Source organism: Protopterus annectens, chromosome 9.part0 (assembly GCF_019279795.1).
Source record: "Protopterus annectens isolate FY-2018-M chromosome 9.part0, PAN1.0, whole genome shotgun sequence".
Lineage (NCBI taxonomy): Eukaryota > Metazoa > Chordata > Ceratodontiformes > Protopteridae > Protopterus > Protopterus annectens.
Window position 1 is genome coordinate 322368608 of NC_056743.1, and position 27302 is coordinate 322395909.

At 38.5% G+C, this 27302-nt stretch overlaps 1 protein-coding gene across 1 annotated transcript in view; it reads left to right on the top strand.

The window, feature by feature from the left end:
* The window catches only part of ZZEF1 (zinc finger ZZ-type and EF-hand domain containing 1), a gene marked incomplete in the record, with an annotated part of 3903331 nt that overhangs the window by 3685357 nt on the left and 190672 nt on the right, over positions 1-27302 (top strand). Inside the window, 1 exon segment of the mRNA XM_044082903.1 lies at positions 10326-10476. Coding sequence (XP_043938838.1) covers positions 10326-10476 — 151 coding nt within the window.

Below are 27302 nucleotides of genomic sequence, written 5' to 3' on the forward strand. Positions count from 1 at the left end.
TATATATATATATATATGTATATATATATATATATATATATAGTGTGTGTATGTGTGCGTATGCATTTACTTCTGATTTACTTTTTTAGTGTTCTTAATGCAAGGGCTAATAGTAAATGTATGTTAAAGTAAATTCAGCTGTATGTTATGGTTGCTCTCTGACAATACAAGGACTGACTCAAAGTCAGTGGCAATCTCTTACAATGGATCTGCATGCACCGGATATGCGTTGTTGTCTGGAAGGATGTCACACAAAGCACAAAGGACCTTTTTATTAACAGTATCAGTGCACCTAGTTGATAGGGTTCCCAACTGACTCTCATTCTGCAGTTCTGGCCTGTGTGTGTGTGCGTGTGTGTGTGCGCGCGCTCGCAAGGGGGGGGGGCTTGTAAATGGTAAATGTATTTATACTTTACAAGAAAAAATATTTACTGACTTTTCTTTAAATCTCGCAGAAATCTTTGCTGCTACTGTTAAGTTATCTTAAAAGAAACTATTATAAATAACATTTAAAGCTTAGAATTTCAATACCGTATTGTTGCTTATGTAAAGTTGTCAGAGGAGTTGACAATTGCCTTTAAACCCCCTGATTGATCTAATTGCTTTGTTTTGCTATGAAAGGGGAGTGTTAAGTTCTCCTCCCCTCTGCAATAAAAACAGTGGAAAGAATTCCACAGTTTTCTGTCTTTTTTTATATTAGCTGCAGTGTTCCTGACATTAGCAGGATTAATTACCCATCTAAGATCGACAGCAGTACCAGACAGGGTAAACTACAGATTTAACTGTGTCTATGATATGTCATGCAGGTGGAGACGAATTTCTCTGCAAAGTATGTGAGAAGTTGAGTTTTAACAAAAGTTGGGGGCTTTCCCTTCCTTTGACTCCAATGCAAGGAAATAAAAGTTTTAAAAACTACAAGCAGGATGTTCTTCGTGTTTCACTGTTGCAGTCATTACATGTGGGTTATTTGCTTGCAGATAGCTCTCATTCGGCCTGATTAACAAAGTCTTGGGTCCTGCGTCAGTTGCTGTCCCTTCTTCCTTGACGTCAGGTCATCAAGGGTATAAAACATGCAGCCGACGCCATTACATCAGTCTTTCTTGCTGTGCGGTGCCTGAAGCAGAAGCAGTTCACAAGTGCGGTCGGCCGACTCCTGAAATTTTCATTTTCGAGTTTCAGAACCGAAGTCTTCAACTAAAGCTAAGTATCCCATTGGGGAAACTTTTTCTTACTCCTTACCGATGTCAGTAAAAGTTAATAATTGCATTACTTGTGGAAAGCAAATACCTCACAAAGATTTTCATTCGTACTGTATTCCTTGCCTGGGCCCTGACCACGACGTTCCTTGCTGTAGGTTTTGTGCTTTATTTAATCAACGCACTATCCGTCGCCGGTATATTTTCGCCTCTAAATATTTCGGTTCTCGGTTTAATTATTCTGAGATGTCGGTTAGCTATTCGACTACCGGGATTCTGAAAAAATACAAAGATAAAGACAGAGACAGGCCGCCGTGGTCCAAAACTGCCGACAACGCCTCTCCTAAGCCAGTCGCCAGTTCGCCGGTACTCAGTGAGGTGCTTTCGCAGCCCCTGATACCCGCTACTTCTGATTCGCAGGCCTCTACTGAGAACCATTCAGAGTCCGGTATGCCGAGAGATGCTTCAACTATGAAACCCGCAGATATCTCTACCTTGGATAGGTCCAGATCTGCTGTGCAGTCACCAGCCTCTGAGGGTGTATTCAGGCCTACGGACTTGCATATTAAACCGACTCCTCCTTCACTTAGGCCTAAATCTCGAACCATGCCTAAAAAACGATGCCCAAGCCACATGTTTAGGCCTCTATGCCTAAAAAATAAATGATAAGAATGGCTGAAGATCTAATAACTCTAATCTGGGGTAGCCCCCCCCTTCTAAGAGGCCTAGGAATGAAGTTATTTATGAATCTTCTGACAAGGATTCTGTTTTTTCTGATGATCTGGATTTGCCCTTATCTACTTATGAAGATTCTGATGCAGAGGACTCCATTCCCTCTGCTTCCCCTCCAGAGGATTTTTCTTTTGGGGAAACCTTACATACTTTAAGGGAGAATTTCCACTGGGAAAGCAAGGATTTTTTTGATTCAAAAAAGAGGCTTAGGGATTTCTTACTCCTACCTCAGCATAGACCTTTACCTGTTCCTCCTGTACTAGAAATTGTTGATGATGTTTTTTTGGAATCTAGTTTGGCCCCTGATTCTTTGCCTCCTGCTCCCAGAAAACCTGACAGATACTACAGGGTCCCTGAGTCACACAAGTTCATTTTTAATCAGACTGTGCATGGGGCTCACCTGGCAGGAAAGTGCATTCAGGGCAAATGGAACCCAAATCAAATGCACCTGCATATTAATCAAAAAGAAATGTTAGCTGTACAGAATGCTCTGACAGCCTTCAAGGACCACATTTTTCCAGGACAACTAATGGTAAAGATGGACAACACCACTGTTATGTGGTACATAAACAAGCAGGGGGGTACACATTCTTACCCCCTCTGCAGACTCTCCATGGCATTGTGGAACACAGCCTTCAGCTCCCAAGTGCACCTACAAGCTCAGTTCCTGCCAGGAAATTTAAATACACTGGCAGACGGACTAAGCAGAAACCTCATGGACCCACACGAGTGGAAACTGGAGCCAAGGATTTTCAACATGTTGACAAGCAAATGGGGGAGCCCAGATATAGACCCGTTTGCCTCTCCCCAGAACTACCAGTTGGACAAATTTTGCACAAGGACTCCTGGAAAGTGGATGCTCTATCCTTCAGCTGGAAAAACCTATCAGTCTATGCCTTCTCCCCTCTGCCTCTGCTCCCCAAAGTACTACTAAAAATCAAACCGGACAAACCAAGGATGATTTTGATTGCTCCAGACTGGCCGCGCCAACACTGTTACCCCCCTCCTGCGCAGTGCGTCACGGTTACCCCCATGGTACCTGCCTCAGACTTCCTTCACTGTTGCTTCAGCAGGAGAACTAGATTCTGCACCCTCAGCTTCTAACACTGAACCTTGCAGCCTGGCTATAATTGCATAATCTCTCCTTTACCATCCCTCAGTAAACATGTGATGGATATCATTTTAGAGGCAAGGTGGCTTAGTACTAGAAAATCTTATGCTGAAAAATGGAAAAGATTCTGTGCCTGGAACCAATCTCAAGGGATGAGCACAGCAGTGCCCAATTTACCTCAGATTTTACAATACTTAACTGAAATGCTTCATAAGGGTTTGTCTTTTTCCTCCATTAAAATCCACGCCTCAGCCATTTCAGCTCATTATAACACAGAACCTCCCCTCTTCTCTCATCCACTGCTGAAGCAGTTCCTCAGAGGGGCCAAAAATTTGAGATCACCCAAGAGAGCTCCAACACCAGCCTGGGACCTTAACTTTGTTTTGGAGAAACTCACGCTACCTCCTTTCGAGCCAGCTGCTACTGCAGACTTAAAATTTCTTTCTTGGAAAACAGCTTTTCTTTTGGCAATCACTTCAGCTAGAAGGGTATCTGAATTAGAGGCCCTTATGACAGTGGAGCCTTTCATCATCTTTCATGCGGACAGGGTGTCCCTCAGAACCAATCCATCCTTCATGCCCAAGGTGGTATCCAGTGTGGCTCTTAATCAGTCCATTCATTTGCCAACCTTCTTTCCCAATCCACAGAACAAAGGGGAACGGATACTGCATTCCTTAAGATGTGCACAGACAACTTAGATTCTACTTGGACAGGACTAAACCTCAAAGGAAATCTGAACAACTATTGGTGGCATTTGCTGCAGGGGTGGAGGGGAAGGCTATTTCAAAGCAAACCATTTCTAAATGGATAGGCCATTGCATTCATTTCTGCTATAAGCACCACGGAAAACCTATCCCCCAGGGGATCAGACCTCACTCCACCAGGGCTGCATCTACCTCTACAGCCTTTCTCAGAGGTGTCCCTACCAGGGACATCCTAGAAGGTGCTACCTGGAGTTCTGTACATACTTTCACCAAGCATTATCATTTGCCAATTTTCTCTAAATCCAGAGCTGGCTTTGCCACTGCAGTCTTGCAGGGCCTTATAGCTGGACCTAATACTACCTAAATTCCTCCTCCCAACCATAGCTTTGGGAATCTACCCAAATGTAATGACTGCAACAGTGAAACATGAAGAACACAGTACAGTTGTGTACACTTACTATAAATGCAGATGTTCGAGTGTATTCACTGTTGCAGTCCTGGTTACCTTCCCATCCAGCCCACTAACTTATTTTGGCTATACCTCTACTTTCCTTTACTGTGCTTAAAAGCCTTTTTGGTGTATTTGCTTTTTTGTTGGAGGTATATCATTGTAATTTTATATTTAATTGCTCCCCATTAGGGGGCTCCTGACATCTGGGGCAAGAAAAACTGATGTAATGGCGTTGGCTGCAAGTTTTATACTCCTGACGACCTGAAGTCATGGAAGAAGGGACAGCAACCAACGCAACACCCAAGACTTTGTTAATAGGCCGACTGAGGGCTACCTGCAAGCAGATAACCCAAATGTGTAATGACTGCAACAGTGAATACACTTGAACATCTACATTTATGGTAAGTGTACAAAAATGTACTTTTCTGGTACATACACAATGCTGGAATCATATTGTAGGGAGAAAAGAAACCTAATGATTGAGTTAAACTGTATGAGAGGGGGGAGATTTCCTTTAAGAAAATTCTGGGAGAAATCAGTTTTCAGCAAGGAATATTACTTATAGGTGGGGACTGGAATTTGACTTACAGCAGTGAAGATGAGTCTAGGCGACCCAAAATGGAAAGTATAACAAAGGAGATTAGACTTTTGTAGAAGTTTGTGAAAATATTTGTCATGGAAGATGTGAATTCAGTACAAGGAGTTCAGAGTGAATTTACATATTTTTTTAACCCCAGATACAACAACTGGGCTAGGCTAGACAGAATTTACATCTCTCAGGAACTATGCATTTAACTGAAGGTTTTGTTATCCACCCAATCACTATTTCAGATCATATGCCAATAATAACTAAAATAAAAACACAGGTTAAGAAAATAAAAATGAGACACTGGCACCTTCCCACCTATCTGTTGAAAAGAGAGGAATTCAAGGAATGGGTAATGGAAATTATTCAGGAGCTAATTAGAGAAGATAGAAATTTCTTCTGAAAATATAGCTAGGGAGTGGGATAAAATTTAAGTGGAGTTTTAAAATTGGGTAGAAATAAAAGAAAGGGAGATATGGTTAAGAAGTAAGAAGAACTATTTAGAGGGGATCTATATCACATCGTTAGACAACCTGTTCACCAAATGCCTCTTCTTCAAACGTTATTGAAACCTCTATTCGTCAAATGCTCATTTTAGTGAATTTTTTTCCCAGGGAAAATAACCACTAGGTCAATTACCGAAAGTAGAGTCAGGGGTGGTTCGATACACAAACCTGAAGTTCTTATAGACAAAAGCAATCTGTTAATGTTTCTGAATGTTGGTAGAAAAGATTTCGAAGGAATTTTGAAGACATGTTAACTTTTTGTTTTTGATGCTACAATGAAATGCTTTCAGGAAGTTTTACAATTAATGTGTAATTTTTAGTTAACTTTTAGTTTAAGTTTAGTTTAACATATCCTGGAATCACAGAGCTTGAAGGTTGGGCAGCACTGTGTGAATATCACACTGGTGTATGGGGGGAGGGGTATTTAGCAAGTAAACATGCTAAATGTCTTTTACAATATAGCTACCCTAGTAAACCACTCCCATGTTTTTAAACAGGTATATAAATGGAATGGTGAATTTCTACACTTAATTCTGTTTTTCTTTCAACTACAGTTTGGATCGCTTATGTGTGCATTTTTAATATAGAAGATTCAACTTGAACTAGCTTGTGGTTCCCTGCTATCATTAGTAGATTTATACTTTGGAAAGTTTTTAAAGAAGGTATTTACTATGATCGGAAACTTTTGCAACAAAAAAGAAATAAAGTGATACGTGACTTGAATGATTTTAAACTAGGTCAAGTGTTTGTTTGGCAGAGACATAACAATGATAGACTAGCTACTAATGTATATGAGGGTCAGACAAATGTTAATACTGTACAACCTACTAGAATGAATGTAACTAATACATATACGAGAAATGCTGGTAGTAATAGAGGTTCAGCGTTCTCTACAGATGTTCCTGACAGTCTGAATATGCCTAATAATGTTAATTTGAATGGTTTAGATAATAGCAAATCTACTTATGGCTCACAACCTGATAGTAATGAAGAAGAGAGATCTAGTATTGTAAATACAAATAATAATATAGAAATTGCAATAAGTGATGCACCTTGCAATGAATTAAATGATTCTAATGATGTAATTAGGTTAGTGCATTCCAGCGCACAGGAAAGCATTAATCTATACCCTGAAGTTAATGTTGTTAAGAACAAACCTTCAGTTACTTCAGAGCCAGCAGTTAGACCTAAAACAAAGGAAGCTAATCAGCATGTAGCTGATGCCAATTTAACTCTCCCTTTACCCATGCGCATGGACAAAGGCCCAAGGAGGTCACGTTCCATGAGCAGGGGAAGGCAAAAGAGGAAATTGTCAGAAGACTCTCTACACAATACCACGATAAAGAAAATGTGGGTAAAGAAAAGGTAGTGTTCAACCTTTCTTCTGTTGAATTAACTGACTCTGACATCTCTTTGTTAAGTAAGGGCCTGAATTATATACCGAAGACAACTGGCTGCCTTACTGATACAATTATGGATTTAAGAATATTTTGTAGAAATTTAATGTTGAAATATAATTTCAGGGATAAGGATAGCACGGTCAGAGAAGGCCCTATATTCAAGAATCTTAGTGATTATGTACCCGTAAATCACCCTCTAGTAGAGGCTTTTTTGAAAGTAACTGAGGAAGAGTTGCATCACTACTATGAAACTAAGACATATAATAAATTAAAGAAATCAGATAATTTAACATTCAATGAAAGAAAAAGCTTGAATAACCTGCAATTAAATAAGAATATTGTAGTTAGGCCAGCAGATAAAGGTTCTGGTGTTGTTGTCCTGGACAAAGAACATTACATGAATGCTATGCATGATATGTTACAAGACAAATTTTATGGTATCATTAATACATCAGATGTTCATGACACCTGTAGGTATGTATTTGATACCCTTACTGATATTTACAAAAGTAATTTAATTGATAGAAATACCTATGAATACCTTATGGTTGAGAAACCAATGTTGCCTCTAATTTATGGACTTCCTAAGTTACATAAAGACTTAAGTAACCCACCAATGAGGCCCATTGTATCTGGAAGAGGGTGGGTTACTGAACATTTATCAGTATTCATAGAGAAGCATTTAAGACCCATATTGAATAAAAATAAATTTGTCTTACGTGACACAAAGCAATTTTTGGTAGACCTCTATGAATGCATCACACATTGTGACAATATTAATACTTGTTATTTTGTCACCCTAGATATACAGTCCTTGTTCACTGTAATACCCAATGAACTAGGTTTAACTTTTGTCACGAATTATTTAAAAGAATGTAGTGACTATTCTGAATTGTTGATAGATCTGATTGTCCATTTTCTTGAACTTGTGCTTTATAATAACATGTTTATGTTTGATGATAAGATTTTTAAGCAACATGAAGGCGTAGCAATGGGCACTCCTTGTGCCAACAGCTACGCCAACATGTTTTTAGCATTTTGGGAAAAAGAAGTTTTGTTTAAAGAAAAGTTTTTTAAGGAATATGTCATCTTCTTTCGTAGATTTGTAGACTATGTCTTTTTTCTATGGAATGGAACAGTAGATAACTTAGAAAAGTTTTTAAACATCATGAATAGCTTGACAAATTGTTTGAAATTCACTATGCAATACTCCTATGAGAAAGTGGTGTTCCTAGATGTTTATGTAGAAAGGTTACACAATGGTCTCATCAACACAGGGGTATATCGGAAACCTTGTCACAGCAACATGTTACTACATAGGACAAGTATGCACGCACCCCACATTTTTAAAAATATAATTAAAGGACAATCTTTAAGATGTTCTAGGCCAAATCCGTCAGAAATAGGCTTAGAAAAAGATCTGTCATGTTTACGAAATAGATTAAAGAATAGGGGCTACAAAATTAGTGAAATAGATCAATACACTACTGAAGCCCTCAATTCACGTGATGCTAGAGGTAAACTTTATTTTGGTCCAGTACAGGATATCATTAGAACTGATATTTTTTCGACACCCTTGAATGTCAAATTTGCAACAAGTTATACAACAGACTTATTTGAAGTTAAGAATATCATATGTAAACATTGGGATATACTAAAGGCTGATGAAGAGATTTCTAACATAGTTGGCAAAGAACCCTCTTTTATATATAGGAACAGAAACAACTTAAAAAGACTCCTCTGTTATCCTAAGAAAGCTATACAGCATGTTAGTTCAGGACATACAGAAAAATGTGGTCATTGTAATTTTTGTTGTTATATTGACAGCAATACCACATTTATCCATCCAGATAATGGTAAAACATATTTTAGAACACATGGGAATTGTATGACACCTAACGTTGTTTACCTGGCAGTTTGCAAAATATGTTCATCATTTTATGTGGGTAAGACGAACCGCCCACTACGTGACAGGATAAGAGAGCATATTTATAACATCAGAAAAAGTAATACACAGAATGCTTTAGCCAACCACACTGTCTTACACAACACTCAACATGAATTTCAATTTAGGGTACTAGAAGTAATAGAACCTAATGCAAGAGGAGGTAACATAATGACATATACAGAGGAGAAGGAAAACAACTGGATTATTTTGCTAAGAGCAGATAGAGGCTCAGGACTAAATGACAAAGTCTCTATCAAACCTGTACTTAGAAAACGCAGACACATAAAGATATGAGAATATTTAGTCATTTTTAAATTGTAATAGATATATATAAATAATTTTTATAATGCATTTTAACAACAAGAAAACTTTTATTAAAGTTTTATACTATCATTTGTTGTATTCAAAGGATGCGCTTTTTTAAATGGAGTTAGTTTTTTATATATATTTATATATATATATATATATATTTACATGATTAGTAGCAGTAATGAATGCACTGATATAGTTTTGTATTTGCTGCTTTAAATGTTAAGTGAACTAATTGATGTGTGATGATGATTGGTTCATTTGAATTGTACTCATCATGTGCTTTAGTATTTAAACTGTCTATGTTAAGCAAACATTGTGATCTGATGAAGCTATTTTTTAGCGAAAGCGCTTATCCATTGTTTTACTAATAAAAGTATCTGGCTTTGAATATAAGATTTGACCCTTGCTTTTGCTCTTGTGCTACGTTTTTTATTATTTATACCACCTGTTATAAAGTTGAATAGTCACAGTATGGTTTTTATAAGGTGCCTGAACTCTAAGGAATCTTAGATCTTCCACACAGAGAAGTTTCCTCATTATTTGTTTTTGGACCCAGTATATTGACGTACTGGGTTTGTGAGACTTCTAGGGGACACCACAGAGACTGTTTGTTTAATTTTAAGTTTTATACTGCATCTTTCTTCTGTATTTACATATGATACTGATTTTAAGATCCGTCTTGTTTGTTATATTTTCATTAGGGTGGGGTATGAAATGTACTCCTGCGGTAGTAGCCATTTCCTGCAGTGCTAGAAGAAGACTATGTTTAAGCTTCTAAAATAGGTGCCTGTTATTTGTGCATTTCTTGTCCAGTAGGCATATGCAGCCTACAAAAGTATTGCAGTCCTTCAGATGTCTGCTTTCGTCGTGTAAAGTTTTGAACTGTTTGATTTATTTATTTACTGTTTGGTAGCCAGGTAAGTGGACTGGTCCAAAGTCCCTTTTTAGCCAAGAGGTAGAGGGGATAAGCCTACTCCATGTAACTGGAGGAGCTTAGCTTAAAGTTCTTTACTGCCAGTGACAGTTGTATGCCTCTCCTAGAGTAGTGTTCACATTTTAAGTGACTTGTTAAAAACTCTGTGTATCCAGGCCTGTTCAGTGTTCGGGACTTAACAGTTCATATTTCATGTTTGTCAGTTGTTGTGGGTAACACTGGCATTAACTCTGAATCAGGGTGCTTTCTCACTGTCATAAGGCAAGGGAAAGTTGTTATATGAAATAGTGATTATTTAAAAGGGACTAGAAGCATGAAAATATTAAAAAAAAAAAAAAAAAAGTTTAAGGCAGTCCTGTTAACATTGCCATGTGCCTTGCCTTTTATCTGTTTGTTTTGAAACTAGTTGTTTATATTTATTTATAATTATTTTTCCCCGTCTAAGCAATTGCAACTTGATCTTGCTGAAACCTCTCTGGCAACTTTTTACAAACATGGAAAGTAGTTTGTGCCAAGAGTCAAACAACACTGGGATCCTTCTACCACTACACAGAGCACTGACAGAACTGTTCTTCATTGCAGAGAACAAAGCTTTGGTAAGACCAGTTATTTATTTTCAACTGTATTTATTTTCAACTGTATTTGTCTGTGATATCTTGTTGGACGAAGTCCATGGACACACGTCACATTTTCACTAGGTGATTATTGCATTTTAATACAGTGCAGAAAAGTCTTACATGTCCAATATTTGTTGTAGATGATTGGATTTATGACAAAAAGTGCCACGTTACTGAATATGACATTAGGAGTATAGACCACTTTAACTGTTGTTGTAATGTTGTCCATAAGTAACAGAGTACAAGAACATACAGCATATCTTGTAGTTTTTGTCAGATTTCTCAGTTATCACATCAGTTGTGGCATATAGAATGGAGCAGCTTTTAGGTGTTGTTGAAGTTATACTTTCTACAGTTTAAAACAGCAGTGGCCCAGGGAACTGTATATAATTTGGTCTGTCACAGTGTTTTTTTTTTTTTTTTTGTCAGACTGTTTAAATGGACCGTTTTGGTAGACTACGAGTATCATCTTCATCTGCAAGTATGTCCTGGACTTTAATTACCTCTCTATAGTCTGAGAATCCTACACGGCCTCAAATCTGCAGGCACAGCGATTTCTGGACTTTGTAAATACAAACACACTTGACAAGTTAATGTTTATGTCCACTAGAGGCTCCAACATACTGTACCTCATACTCACGAATATGGGAGAATGCTGCCACCCCCCCCCCCCCCCCAGTGATAAGCCGTCCCTGGTAATGTCCAACCATAAAGCTATTTCCTTCAAAATCAGCTGGGGTAACCCCAGTAATAGTAACTATTCAAAGGCAAACTGGCTTTTTATTAAGTGATAGTTTGTCAAAATACAGTCCTCTTCCAAACTCAGAGAACACAGCAGCCTTTGCAGAACTATTCAAAGAAACCCTGTACAGCCATGTAAGTGGCTGTGTAGATGCTGCTGTATCTACCAGAAGTAAGCCGTAAACTAACCGCAAAAACAAGCAGCCCTGGTGGCATCCCAAATTAAACAGGCTATACAACATCTTTCAGCTTTTCCCGGTTAGGGGTCGCCACAGTGGAACTCCGGTCTGCTAATGATTGGCAGTGGATTTTTACAGTGCCAAGTTGCCAGCCTGATGCCCAACTTTCAAAGAAGGCACACCCATTCACGCACGCACTTACCTGCATGTCTTTAAATGTCACTCGACCGCGGGAGGATATGCAGACTCCACACAGAAGGCGCACCAGCCGAGAATCGAACAGGAGAACCTCTTGCTGTGAAGTGACAATAAACAAAAGAAAAAAAATCATGTAAATAGGATTTACAACAAAAGGAAAAAAAATCATAGCTAAAATCAGGAAGTGTAACTCCCATAAAGGTGAGAACTCTCATCAAACTAAACAGGCAACCAAGGGGGCTGATTAAGTCCAATAAAGCCAATTTCAAGGTTAAGATAGCCTTTCAGGCAAGAGACAGCCATAAGGCTTTCTACAGCTATGTCAGAAAACTCAAAGGCAGCGCAGAGCAATTTCATAAACTGGTTGTTAATGATGCCACATTCACTGAGCCTGGTGATTGTAGAGAATCTTTTAGCTGACAAATTCATTTCCAACTTCACCCCTCTTTACTTTAGGAGAGACATGTACACACACTTGTTTCCCTGCTGCTAGAAATTCAACACTGAGTTTGTCATCCTCCTCACATGCAAGACCGCCTTATTCAACAGATTGGTCAAATACTGCATCATCCTTTACCATCAGCTTGTCTGCCAGCCTGGAAATTGTTAATGCATCCTTATTTAAAAGTGTTGAGTGAAGCCAAGAAGACATTCTTCTCAAAATTTTCATTTGGCTAAATGGAAAAGCTTTTCCTCCTGCAGAGTTGAGAAGACTTTCTTTACCCCTTTGGGTTCATTTTTGGAATATCTTCAATTCTCATTTGCTTTGTTTAAGACTTTGATTGCTTATGATGCATTTTCTTGCTTTGCCCTTATTAAGATGTCTTTAAAGGTAGTCTTTAATCATAAACAGACCCCTCCTTCACTGAGATTTGAATTTTGTTTTAGAAATAGAAAATAAATGTTTAATTAATTTTTTAGCCTTTCTGACCTGAAAATGACAATTTGTTTTTATCAGTCACATCTATAAGTGAGTTGCAAGCAAAATATTTGTCCAAAGCCTTACACTGTTTTCCATGTAGACAGCATTACTGTTTCTGGCAACCATTCACTTATGCTTTAAAAACAATCTTAGATATTGCTGTGAATGACGAGACTCATTTTCTTCCGTATTACCCTCATCCTTAGTGTCCATCTTGGGAGACATTTTGCACACATTTGCAAAAGTAAGCAGCAATTTAAGAAAATTGTTCAACTTTTTATTTTGTTTGCTCCCAGTAAGATAGAATTCTAACCACTTCTGAGAGGTTTGCTAGTTGTTTGGTCTTAATTATAACTTAGCATGTAGAACTGTTAGGGACCTCTTAAGGCACATTCTACAAGCTGAGTTACTGCTGGTGACTGTTTCCTTAGAGGGCTGTCAACAGCAGTTATTTATGATACAGCAACCTAGCCTTCAGGCTGTACCTTCATTAATTATTACAAGCTGGGCACTGACTCCTGTTTTGGAAATTGTTTTTACACCTTTTGTCCAAGGCAAGTTAATTAAGATGTCTACCCAGCTTTTGCATTTGTAGCTTGGCATGCTGCCCACTGTTTTAACTCAAGTCTGAAAACAAGAATGATGAAAAATATGCTCCAACTATGTGAGGTACTTACTGGACAATCAGATGATTGAATCTTTCTTGTCTGCACTGTTTAGTCTGCCCCTGCAGTCTTCATTTTAAGTTTCTTTATATTAGTCACTGTGCATTGTTGGGAGTTAAATGTCCAAGTGACTGTCATATTAAGATGGTATAGTTTTGTGAAGTTCTTTCCATAACACTAGCCCTTCGAAAGTAATTTGGACATTATAGGTTTGCCCACAGTTCCTGTGGCTGTTTGGATTTAGGATCTCATTAAGACCTGTCATTTTCTTGTAGTTTGCACTTGACATCTGTACATAGCTGATTTGTTTCATGGTGTGATAATAGTTACACTATTTGTCTACCATATTACTTGCAGTCTATAGTTTCACTCAGCAGAAATTGTCTAGCATTGCAAGTAATATGATAGACAAATAACAGTGAGTATTCTCAACAACCTATGTCAGTAGAACACTTTTATGAGGAATCTGCATTGGTACACTCATGAAGATGTGACTGATAAAGAAATTTGTTGTTTCCATAGTGAATTGAATTTAGTAATTACTGCTTAAATTGTTTCTCCCTTTGGGACTTCCAAGATGGCTGCACATAGAGTAACAGCTTATTTCTAGCTCTCCCAGTGTGAAAACAGAAACTCAGCAGAGAAGGCCAGTAGACATGTGTTATGGGTGAATTTCAGTAACTGGCTAGTAACTGCGCTGCCTGGATGCCAGGAATAAAGAAATAGAAAAGACCTAAAAAATCAGCTATAAAAAGGAAGAAACACTGAATGGGGAGAGTTTTTACAGCTGTTCCGCAAAAAGCAATGAAATCTTCATACATGACTTCTAGTAACCTACAGAAAGCTACAAGACAACTACATACAGACCTGGTTAAAATAAACAAAACACTGATGGAGTATATCAACACCCACAACAAGAGGCTGGAAAAAATGGAAGAAGCTTTAAACAGATATTCAGATGAGATAATAAAGCTGCAAAAATCAGAAGTCAAAAGAAAGAAAAGGCTGGCTGAATATGAGACTGCTCAGGAAGAGATGTTTCAAAAAATAATAGAATTAGAAGAATGAGCACATAGGGAAAGTCTGAGATTTTCAGCTATACCAAAGAAGCCAGAAGGGACAGACTGCACTAATGTTATGAAAGCACAAATAAGCAACTGGACTGGTATTCCACAGCAGGAGTTAGTTGAAAGGGCACATTGTGTGTATGTTCCAAACCTGGCTATAAGAAAGCAACCTAGAACTTAGAAGCAGTCTTACCAGCAGAAGGAGTTGATTCTGACAAAATTGTGGCAGAAGGGTAAAGTACTAAAAGTGGAGACAGCAGAGTGTTTGTGGAGAATGATTACTCACTGTACACCAGACAGAAGAGGAGTAAATGTATTCCATTACTCAGGGAATGTAGAGATGCAGGTGTGAGATTGAAACTGCTGTACCCAGCTGTCTTCAAGGTATTCTTCCCTGGAGGGACAAAATCATTTTTTGATGATTATCAATTGTTACTAGTAATAAAACAAACCAAGATAATCAAGCAGTTTCTGCTACTTGCACCCAGAAAAAAAATAATGAAACCATTTGAATTAAATAAATAAATAGATCTTCCTACTGCAGGCAGAGGAGAAGAGATTTATATTGGAAGGCTCTTCCTTTTCATTATGAGCTGCCAATTGCAGTTGATTCTATAAAGGTCTCTATTTTGTACCTGATAAAACCAGAAAAAGATACTACAGTGTTATGGAACATTTTGGGACAGTTTCATATATTTTCGGGACACGATTAATGAAGCTAAAACAAAGGCAGTAGAGGTAAATTATGTACCCGCACTTGAACTGGTTCAGGAATACCCATATTGATGGGGATATGATAAAATAAATATTTAGGAGTATGGATTAAAAATGAATCTAGTGTGGCAGCTAAGGATATGTGGGAAGAGACTAGAAAGATAATACAAAAACTGAGAAAATGTAAGCTTTGTTGTATGGATATGGATAGTAAGATACAAGCAGTTAAAATGTTTTTCATCCCTTTAGTCTTATACACAGCTCAGGCATATTTTTTTATCAAACAGAGGAAAAGCTGTGGGTAGCAATTAAGAGCTGAAGGACTTTATCGGGGAGGAGAAAATGGCAAGAGTCAAGTGGGATAAGCTGAGTCTTCCTGTAGAACAGGGTGGATTGGGATTACCCAATTTGAAGGGGTATTTCAGAGCTACACATTTAAGATTCCTATACATAACACAAGCAGAAAACTATAATTCAAAGTGGAAAAGGATGGTGATGAAATGGGGGAAACTCAAGAAACAAGGAGAGATTGAGATTTTGGATGCAGGCCTTTAAGGAGAATAACAGTAACCATGCAGAATATTGTATCCATAAAGTAGCAGAAAGTATTCTAAGAACCAAACCAACACGGGAATGGAGAAAGGAGGTTCTGCCGATAGGGATGACTACAGTTAGGGATACAGAAAATAAGCAAGAGGGGCCCAGAATTTTTTTGGAGAAAACTGGCAAAGGAACCAAGGTATTGGGAGCAAATAATTAGAGAGGGAAAGATGATGGAATGGGAAGACATACACCAAGAATTTATTTGGATTGCAGGTTAGAAATTGCCTTCCCTATCAGAGACTGATATCAGAGTATAGGCAAAGAGAAAGAAATAGGGGGTCCTAAACAAAAGACCAGCACTGGTAGAGTTTTTGCTTGAATATAGAACAGAAGTTGCCATTAAAAAAGAATAATTAGTAGAGCATATAAACTATTGGATGATAACTATAATAATCAGAGGAGGTTAGAAAGGATTGGGAAGAGAAATTGAATAAGGAATTCACAAAGGATCAATAGGAATATATGCATATCTCCCAAATATGCATCAAAATCTAGAAGAGTTAGGATTTTTGCCTGGAAATGTTTACATAGATATTTGTATACCCCAAGTAGACTTCAGAGAATTTTTCCTAAGGTGGACAGTAAATGTTGGAGGTTTGAAGGGGAAGAAAGAGGTAATTGGGAACATATTTTCTGATAGTGCAGTGAGTTGGTGGACTTTAAGGATTCCCTGTGGGATGCACTGTGGAGATTCTGGGTGGGCAGATTGGTCTGACAAGGTGGATCATTTTTCTGAGCTTTGATACAGAATTGGAATTGCCTAGATATGGTAAGGCCTTGCTGTGTCTAATAGTGGTGGCTACCAAAAAAGCAATTAGTATAAAATGGAAATCAGAATCTAAACCAACTGTACTGGAACTAGTAAATATAGTAACAAAGGTAAAACAATTTGAATTGAGATCTTTAGAAAAGGGTAGGAGCAAAGTACATAGGAAAAAATGGGAATTGTGGGAACAATACATAAAAGGGAGGAATGAGGTCTAAAACACAGCAGGACTTAAATGAGCTACGTAATGTTTGAGTGAGAAAGATTGTGTAGATTATAAGTGATGAATAATGTTTGCAACTGGTAGTGTGTCAGTGTAGTTTGTGATGTAAAATGCTTGCGACTAGGATTGTGTCAGTGTGGTTTGTTTTCATTTGTATAAATGTATGGTTGGTTATGTAGTAAGTCATGGTTAAATGAAGATGTTTAGTTAAAAAAAGCGGTAATTAATTTATGTAATATTGCTTAGGTTATATGATATATAGCAATATTTGTGAAGTACAATGTTTGTTATGGTAGTATAGTTTGATTATTTTTATATGAATGTAAATTTGACTATGTCACAACTGATAATTCAGTAAAGGTGTTTCTCCTTTAAGATCTACTGTTAAGTTAAATACCTCATATGCCATTTTTTAATTTTTTGCTGTCAGCTTTATGAAAATGTTGTAGGAAACTTTCATTTCTGAAAATGTTCCAGGAAACCGAGGTCTTGTTTTTAGGCACCGATGACCTCCCATATCAAACTTTAGCATCACAGTATGTCAGTTGATTATTTATTATTTTTATTTGTTGTATTTTATTTTCAGTTTATTAACTGGGGTAGATCACTGATCCTATTGGACCTATTTCAGTCTCATCCCATAATAAACACAATAGATGCATGACATATACAGAGTGAATGACAAAATGCAATATATACATTTAATGTATAGAAAGTGAATATCAAAAATTGCTTGAGGGTATAAAGGTAGTAGAACATGACTTTGTATACAGAGTGATTTTCAAACACAATAGGTTTGTGCATTGTATAAGGAGTGGGAATCAGTATTGGTGTGCTGAAGGAATCACAATGAAAAGTTGAGTCAGGGCAAGGAATGTAGAAGGAAGAAGGGTGTGAAGAAGTTGAGTTATATGACACAAAAGCTAGCAGTTGCATATTCCTAGAGTCTTGTAGTGTGCTGTATGTGCATTCTACAATTTATAAAGCCATCTAGCCAGTAATGTAAAAGTTGTGCAACAGTAATTGAAGCAACATTTATAGGATTGCAGCTGAAGTTAACTGTAAATCAAAACTGCCTTAAATTAAGGAAAAAGAAACACTGGAACATAGCTGATGTGAATGATGCCTACTATTGGACCATCTTAAGTTTTATGGTTACTGAGCTTTTGGGTTAAGATAAGCCTTTTGGCAGGAGTTGGTAGTTAAAGGAGTTGTATACACTGCTTGAATATCCACTTATGCTTAGAAAGGGAAAAGAGAAGATATAATTTATTTTCCATTGGCTTAAAGAAATATTTAAAATGGCATTTTGAGAAAAACATTCACATTACACCTGCTTCTGAAGTATATTTGTTAAATTTCTGCATCTGAGCTGCAGAATGAGGATTTTTGAGTGTCTGTTTTAACCAGTGTGAAATTACTACTGTACTGTATCTAACACCACATATAACTTAAGTTCTGATGAAGGCTCCTGTTTATCTGAAAACTGAAGTCATTATAAAAGTGAAGATGCTCCATTGAAAGGTACACATCACCTCTGTGCTCCAGTGTTGGTTTTTGTTTTGTTTTACTGTTTTTCCTGTTCAGAAAGTTACATTGTATGCAGGTGTCTTAATACTTTCACTGGACAAAATCCAGTGTTGCTCTTCAGGTTAAAGAGTAGTTGTAGATAAAGGGCAGAAAAAGTCATTATTACCTTACGAGAAATTAAGTATTAAAAGTAATGTGGAAGAACACTAACTTGTTTCATATTGCCTTCCTTTTAATAGAGAGTACAAAATAGGATTGATAAATTTGCCTTTTTTAAGTAACCTAATTTTCAGCTGTTGGTCAGTCTCTTCTTATATCTATCCATCCAGAACCCCTATTTCCCATTTTTGAAAATGGGGTCTGAGTGTCACTTCTCGTCTCTAGATGTTTGTCACTGTTGGTTTACACTGCCGGTGGCTAGCCCTACCACATTTTTAAACAAACACACACACACACACACAATGTGTGTGTGTGCCTGCGCGTGTGTGTCTGTCCTTCTGGATTAACACTGGGAATTTCCTGCTGTGTTAAGTTGCTCAAGTTTGAGAAACACTGATTACTAACATTTTGCACAAACCGTGAAGGGAATTTGTGTGTGAAGAAAGGAAGAAGTGCTTTATAGATTAGCAAGCAGCTGTGACCAAATTTTAATGTGTAGACCATGAAGGATGGTGTTTAAAGTGTAACAGTAAGAAAACTGGCCATGTTATAGATGAGTGGTACACCTAACTATGTTGGAATCAGATTACTTGGACCCAAAGGCTATTCTCACTAGCAGGTTCTGTTAGGTCACCTTCTAGCCTGGTAATACTTAAGGATCATGTAGATGTGTGGCTTGAGGAGAGTGTGAGACTTTGTCATACAGGATGCATACTCCTAGATTGTCTTGGTTATGGCATCGAGTTTGAGTTAAATCTACATTTAACACTGAAATGGAAACATTATATCATGGAAACTCAGTGACATGTCAGCTTCCTGGAACATCAGAAAGCAATTTGCCAAAACTCCTGAATACATACGCAAGTGATTTGAGTGACTTTTGCACTGGCAAAAAAAATCTCCTTGGACACAGTAGTACCATATCAAGACATCATACAAAACTAGAAGAAAGTTCCTTTTTCATCCATAATTCTCCAAATGTTAAGCTTCATATTTTAGAGGATTTTTCTCTCTCCTGTATCATCCTACTGCTTACTACCCAGTGCCCCACATCCATTGTGGGGTCTGCCAGCCACCACCCACTAGACAATCTCTGATAGGGCTGGAGCGACTGCGGAACTTAAGGGAGTCCTGAGAGGGTTGGCTGTTCACATTCACCAGGGTTTTTTCCACTTTTTTTTTTTTTTTTTACCTACCCTTGCTACTTCCCCGTCCCTTTGGTCCCATGTTGTATGTCCAAAGAGCAGGTGTGCAGTGGGGATGTGCAGCATATCACCAGCATCTCCAACAGCTCAGCCTTATCCCCATGCTGTTACCCACTTGGCCTCTACCTCCTATTGCGGCATCCCCAGCTTCGACCAGTGATCATCATAGGAGATGCCCACAGAACCACTCACCTACCAAAGATGGTAACACCAATCCTGCCCTGCTGCGCTGTCAATTGCCCAAGCTGCTAACAGAACCTGGACTGTAGTCAGTGTTTTATCCCTGTATTCCACTGGAGCGGCAAGAGGTAGCCTACGTTTAACATGGTGATTAGTAGCATTAGGGGGACCCTGTAGACTTCACACAGTGCTCGAGGAAAAATAAAGTCTTGGCAGAAAAAGGTTGTAGTTAAGTAGCTTTGAAGGATGTGTGCATGCTTGGTATTAATTTATACATTGTCTATTTTACAAGTACATTTGTAGTCATCCCTCATGTGGTCAGGCTTTTTTGCCATGAATATTGTGTAATTTTTTTAAAGTTTCCAGATATCCCGAGGGAGGATGTTGCATATTGCTGGTACCACTTTGCCAAAAGCAGTTTATCCCAGAGACTTGTTAGATAATGTGTGCGCCTCTTCACTTGATGGCCAGAGGAGGTACGCAATGGGTTTAGTGCAGAGATTGTTATTTTGGGGAGGACAGTGACTACTGTCCTCCTTCCAGTTTGTTAAAAATAGAGGGGTGGCCTGTGTCGTAACCAGGATCAGTTTGACCCTCGGAAGTGTTGTACACTGGTGCTTCCTACTGCATGAAGTGACATATTTTGTTGACAGTAGTTTGCAGGATGTTTATGATATAGGCTGAGTTTAATGTTGAGAGGTAGACATAACTGTAGTTTGGAAATTAGCATTTGGACTGCTGTGGCTTTCATTACTTAATCTGTTAAGAGGTGGGTATATTTGTAGGCAAATTTTAGCTGGCACATTACATGATTTAACCAGCTATGGATTCTGTTTATAGGGTTCATGCTAATTGTTGGTCAGTTAGGAGACCAAAGCATTTTTGACAATTTACCACAGGGATGGAATTTCCTTGTGCATGTTTTATTTGAATACCATTTGTTAAATGTGGTAAGTGGGTAAGAAGATGCTGTTTAGTCCATTTTCAGCCATGACCTGGAGACTGTGCAAGCAAATGTTAAAGTCAGAGTAGTACAAAATTATCCGCAGGCATATGGAAGTAAACCATGGCATGCAAAACATATTCAAGAGATAAATACAAAGTATGTGTCAGTGTTCTGATGGTCCTGCACTCTTCCATTACTTACTAAAAAAAATTATAGTGCAGTGACTGCCAAAACCTTCTTTTCACATGCAGGGCTGTCCGTAATAGATATGAATAAGTAGTGTGTCATATGTCTCCTTGAATTGTCAACTAAATGAAGGATCAACTGGATGAAAAAAGTAATCAAACCTTCCACGAGTTACAGGCTTGTAATAAATCCTTTTTTTTTTTTTTTTACAATGGAGGACCTATTCCTCTGCTCCCATCCCCTTACATATGCATACTATCTGCATGAAAAGCTGCACAGCAGTGTGTAAAAGAGAACAGGTCATATCACCGCAAGCACACAAGTAGAATCATACCAGCAAATGGAAAACGGGGATTGATGAGTTCAGCACTGGTTAATTGTGTTTGCTGAGTAGGAGCCTCATCCATTTAACATTCAACAAAGAGCTAGGTAGCGTGAGTTTATGCTTTTATGCTTAGTGTCTTTATCATCTCATACTCTTTCAGTGTTAAGCTAACCCACACGTGTAAAAGATAATCATTTAGCTAACACTACATGTAACCTGCGCTTGACAACTGGATTTGGAGTCGTAGGGCTGACTGAAAGAAATGTTATCATGTGGATGCTAGTCTAATTCCTCATCCTTGAATTAGTTGTGAATACCACAGGTTATGGGGTTCAACCAGGCAGAGGCTGTGACACCCCTGCACTGGCCCAGTAATCAAGGAGCCTCAATCCTCACCACTGGTAACAGTGAGGGATGTACACAATGGCAGGATTACAAGTACACACACAGTAAAGTACAATTTCCCTTAAGAGCACACAGAGATCACAGTCAGTCTGGGGCTTGTTTCTCCCTCTTTCTCCGAATCCCCAATAAGACTCCCCACTGACACAGCTGTAGGGTTAAGATCTCAGATGAGTGGTCAAGGTAAGACCTCCAGCACCCTCTTTGTACAACCTGTGCTTCTTGTCCCTACCCAAGTAGCTTACGCACACACACTTTGAGATTTGATTGATATACAAACACACACACACACACACACACACACACACACACACCTGGGAAGGGCTGGCAGAGGTTTACTAGCTCTGCCCCCTTTTGCCCAGACTATGAGTACCAGCTGCCACCAGCCACCCTTACTTATCAGCTACCATAAGGCCCTTACAAAGGGTGTCTGATCATACTGTGTAATGTTACTATTAATCCAAATGGTAGTCTTGACCAAGACTTGCAAGGCTATTTAGGAGTGGCCTGTACAGTGTCACCAAATACTCTTAAGAGCTTCAATATATCTCTCAAGTATCAGCCAGAAAGATAGGTTTAAATATATTTAATAATAAATAATAAAAGAACAACGCAATACTCAAACACAGTTACTTCACAGTTCAGAATCACAGGAAATATTTTAAAGCAACATTACAGGACAGTCTCAAATAAATACAGAAAATATCTAAACTAATCTTTGCTATATTCCTAAGTGTATCTAAAGGAGATATTATACCATCAGTCTTACCTACAGACAACAAGCAGGTGGAAGTGCTGAGTGGATGTTTCTAGGTCCAAGACAAGATACAAAATGCCCAGTCTCTGAGAGAATTCTTAAATTAATAAACATTACTGCTGGGTTAGCTTGGATGACATCACTCTTTGTCACCTGACTTCAGTTCCCAGGCTAAACAGATACTAAAAGAATTTTAACATCTCTGTGTGAGAAGTACTTATCTCTCAGAAGTTTTCAGAATTTGAAAGTTGTAAAACAATAAAATGCATTTACATTTGAAGCCTAGTAATTATTTCTGTTTCAAGACAATACAAAACTTCTAGCTCTAGACATTATCTGCTGCTGAAGCAAACTGAGAGATAACACAATCATAAAACACTTTACTTTCAATGTATTTTCTTGAAGCTTAGCAAGTTAACTCTGTATGTTCCAGCTTCTACTATTAAAACATACATTTGCACTGGTATATAGTTTATATATATTTCTGTTCTTTTCCAGTAGGGTACACTGTGGACACATCATTGAAACTCAGTACTGTACAAACCCTGTTCAACACACACTTCTGCATCAGTAGTTTAATGTACACATAACATATAGTTCTATTACATTTGTATGACAAACATATGAATCATGTTGATATTCACAGATGACATATGATTATTTACAAAATTCCAGATGTCTGGGCTGGCAGTGTCACAGAAGCATATGAAGTAGTGCGATTTGCAAAGTTTCCATTTGAAAACCGAAACCAGTAAAACATAAAACAAGGCTAAAAGTGGCACCCTGAAAACCAAAACAAGGCTAAAAGTGGTTTTCAGGGTGCCACATTTAGCCTTGTTTTATGTTTTAGAGCTTCCGTTTGAATGACAGCTGTGACAGTTGCAAAGAAATGCACACGGACAACTTTCCCATAGAACAGCATGCCAGGGCCTGATTGAGAGATGAAAAGTATTAAATAATCTCTTCATGGCTGCCAGCCATAATTGATGACTTCTGTCTCCACTGTTAAGTACCAAATGAGACACCCCTGAAAGAATGTTAGTGGCTATGGGAGGGATATGATTAATAAAGTAACTGGAGGCATGATCTGAGAGCTGTGCTAGGGAGAAAAATTGTTAAAAATAATTCTCACACACATTAATTCCTATACAGTGATGTATGAAAACATGAATTGTAGACACCTTTTTAGATCTCATTTAATAGTCTGTTCTTTTCTCAAACCACATTAACTGTTCAGATTTAGATTTTTAATTTTGTTGAGGGGGTTGTCTCTACTAGTCCTGTGACCTTTTTCAGACAAGACTGTACAATGGTTAATTGGTTGTTAAATATGGCTATGGTACTAGGAAACCTTCATGCAGTTGCACCGGGGAATTAGGATGATTGCCTAGGTGGATATGTTGGTGTAATTACGATTTTGAGTGAGATGTGGACATTTGGCTGGAAGATGTAAATGCTGTTGATTTGCAAGTAGAACATCTTGTTGTGACAGAAGAAAGAGGTTATTTGGGAGGACCTTACAGTCCAGACTGGATGGAGTTATTAATGGTTCAGTTGCATGGGTTGGAGCAACAATTTCATATATGTCAGAATCCAGTGACAAAACAAGTAGAGATTCATAGGGTCATAAGTGGTTTGATGCCATAAATCTCATGCTGGAACTTAGAGGGCTCATGTTGTCAACCAGTTCTTTCTTGAAAGTAAGTATTAATGTCTGAGTTTGAGAGGGAGGATAGGGTTTATTCTGTAGGCACAAGAGTCTTGGAGATATGAAGTCATTGTGTTTCATGGCATGGTGGATGATCATTTTTATTGTGGTCAAGTGTCCTTTTGTGTTGTCACCACTAGGGTTATTCTCTGCAGAAGTTTGCAAAATGTTAGGGGACCTGTAATCCTGTGTGTGTCAAGCATAGGTCTCCTCTAAGAATCCAGTAAGATACAGAGAAGAAAGATAGAATATAGTCATTGGCTGTAAGATAAGCCTCAAAGCTCTTTAATCTTCTTTGTGAGGAGTCTTTATTACCTTTTAAAGTTTCACCAGTTAGCATGTTCGTAAGTTGCAGAACAGGGTTACAGTGTTCTATAGCTGGTGTGAAAAAAGCTGATATGGGACATGTGCATCTGTGACGCAGCTGTTGACCCCATGGAGGATCAGGTGGTCAGCCCACTAGTCTTTGCAGATGCTAATGCCTATATGGATATCAAATGAAAGGCCATCTATACAGGGACTCTGGGTCTTTTACTATTTGTGTAACTTTGTCCATCAACAGTGTAAAATTTTGGGGTGGGGGGGGGGGGGAGTGCCCACATTTTTTTTTTTTTTTTTAACGTTAAAGACATACTAATTTTTGCTATATCATTAGTGGGTGATTTTAATTACCACTTAAAATGGTGTCAGTGAGGATAAGGACAGTGCTTCTAGTTTTGTAGTTATCTGCATAGTTTTGACATCTGAGGAAAAACTGGATTGGCCCCAGGACAGATCTCTGAGGGACTAGTCTCCTTAAAAAAAAAAAAAAAAAAAGCCAGCGTACTGTGTGGCAGCAGCTGCTTTGAATCCCTACAGAAAAGTGCATTATTTGTCTTGTTTTTTTGTCAGAAAAAAAAAACAGATTTAAGGGCAAGGAATGAACGTATGATTAACTGCAATGCTGAAAATCTTCTGGAAATCCAACCTCAGATCTCGCTGTGCTGCATGCTTGATGAACTGCTAGCAGAGAGGCCTGTAAACTCAAATGCACTCCAGGAACTCCTGTAACTTCTAATCTTACTGGAACATGGTTAAAACTGCAGAAACCTGTCTAACCAGTTGACAGTCGGACATGGAAAGCATATAAAAAGGAAAATATGTGAAAGATCAAGAAAGACAGGATTTAGAGCAGGAATTAAGGCCAGACTGAAAAGAAATCCACACAGGATTGCACTTCCTTCCATGCTGCTGGCAAATGTAAGCTCTCTGGAGAGCAAGATGGGCTACTTAAGGATGGATTTTTCTACACAATGAAAGGTGAGGAAATAGTTGTTTACTTGTGTTCACTGACACTTGGCTGAACTCCAGTTTAAATGATAGTACAATACATGTGGAGGGAATGTCATTATTTCATGCTGACATAAATCAGTCTCTCTGTGGTAAATCTTGTGTAGGGAGTGTTTGTGTGTATATCAACAACAGCTGGAGTACAGACTGTGAAATAATCACCTGTCACTGTTCAGAGAACATTTGAGTTCATGTCACTAAAATGCAGCCTCTTCTACTTGCCTAGGGAATTAAGTGGAATGAGCATAGCAGTTGTTTACTTCTCCCTTAGTACCAATACCAAAGTGGTGTTGAACATTCTGCATTTGTCAATAGTTGACCTCCAGAATAAGAACTCTGAGTTTGCCCATATAATTGCAGTTGATTTCAATCAAGCTGACTTAAAATCCATATTACCCCATTACCATCAACATGTGAACTTTACAACAAGAGGGGATAAGGTGTACACAAATGTAAAACTGGCATACAAAGCAGTACCTTATCCACATCTGCGCAACTCAGATCATCTGGCCATCATGCTACTTAAGCATACACACCACTACTGAAAAGGGGCAAACCTTCAACCAAACAAGTAAGGATATGGCCTGAGGGAGCAGTCTTGGCACTACAAGACTGCTTCGAATGTGCAAACTAATTGGTGTTTAGAGAGGCAGCTGTAAAGAATCACCATATTGACCTGGAGGAGTATACGGAATCTGTAATAGCCTATATTTCAAAATGTGTTGATGACGTAACAGTAATTAAGTTTATCACGATACGTGCTAAGCAGAAACCCTGGCTATCTAGTGAAGTATATGAGGTCCTAAAAGCACAAAATGCTGCATTTAAATTAAAAGACAAGGATGCCCTCCCTAAGATCGGCCAGAGCAAATATAAGTAGAGGCATAAAGGAGGCTAAGACAACCACCGGATGTAAAATTTAAGGACACTTCTTTGACCAAAAGAACTCCAGACATCTCTGACAAGGCATACAAGCCATAACAGACTACAGGCCTCCATCCTCCCCATGTGATGACAACACAGAATTTCTGAACAAACTAAACACATACTTCAGTAGATTTAATATGGACAACAACACTGTGCCAAATAAGCTCCTTGTCGAACAGGGTGAGTAGGTGCTATGTCTAAGAACATCTGATGTTCTGAAGACCCTGAGGTGAGTAAACCCGAGAAAAGCAGCTGCTCCCGATAATATTTTGGGAAGGGTTCTAAGAGACTGTGCTACCCAACTGTCCAGTGTATTAAAAGATATATACAACACATCCCTGCAACCAGCCATGGTACCAAGTTGCTTCAAAAATAAGACAATCATTCCCTTACCCAAGAAATCCCAACCGACATGTCTAAATGAGTACTGGCCAGTTGCTCTTGCTTCAACAGTAATGAAGTGTTTTGAGCGGTTGATCAAGAACCATATCTCTTCAAGTCTACCTACAACACTGGATACATTACAATTTGCTTATAGATCTAACCACTGCACGGCTGATAAAATTACTGTAGCACTTCATGAATCTGTGGCACATCTAGAGAACAAGAATTGCTATGTGAGAATGCTGTTCATCGATTTTAGTTACGCCTTCAACACTGTCATCCCCCAGAATCTGATGTCGAAGCTGATCCAGCTGGGCATCAACACCCCCCTTTGTAACTGGATACTGGACTTTCTCATAAATAGACCCCGAAAAGTATGTGTGGGAAATAACAGTTCAATCAGTACTACATTGAGCATAATGTCCCTCAGGGCTGCATCCTGAATCCAACAAAGTCATCAAGTTTGCAGATGATACCACTGTGGTAGGTCTTATAAGACATGGTGAGGAAACAGCCTACAGGGATGAAGTGGAGGATCTGATAGGCTGGTGCAACAGCAACAATGTGGCCTTAAATGTAAGCAAGACCAAAGAATTAATACTGGACTTCAGGAGATACATCAACACCTGGAAATTACGGGGGTGGCAGTGGAAAGAGTCAAAAACACCAAGTTCCTGCTGGTGCACATC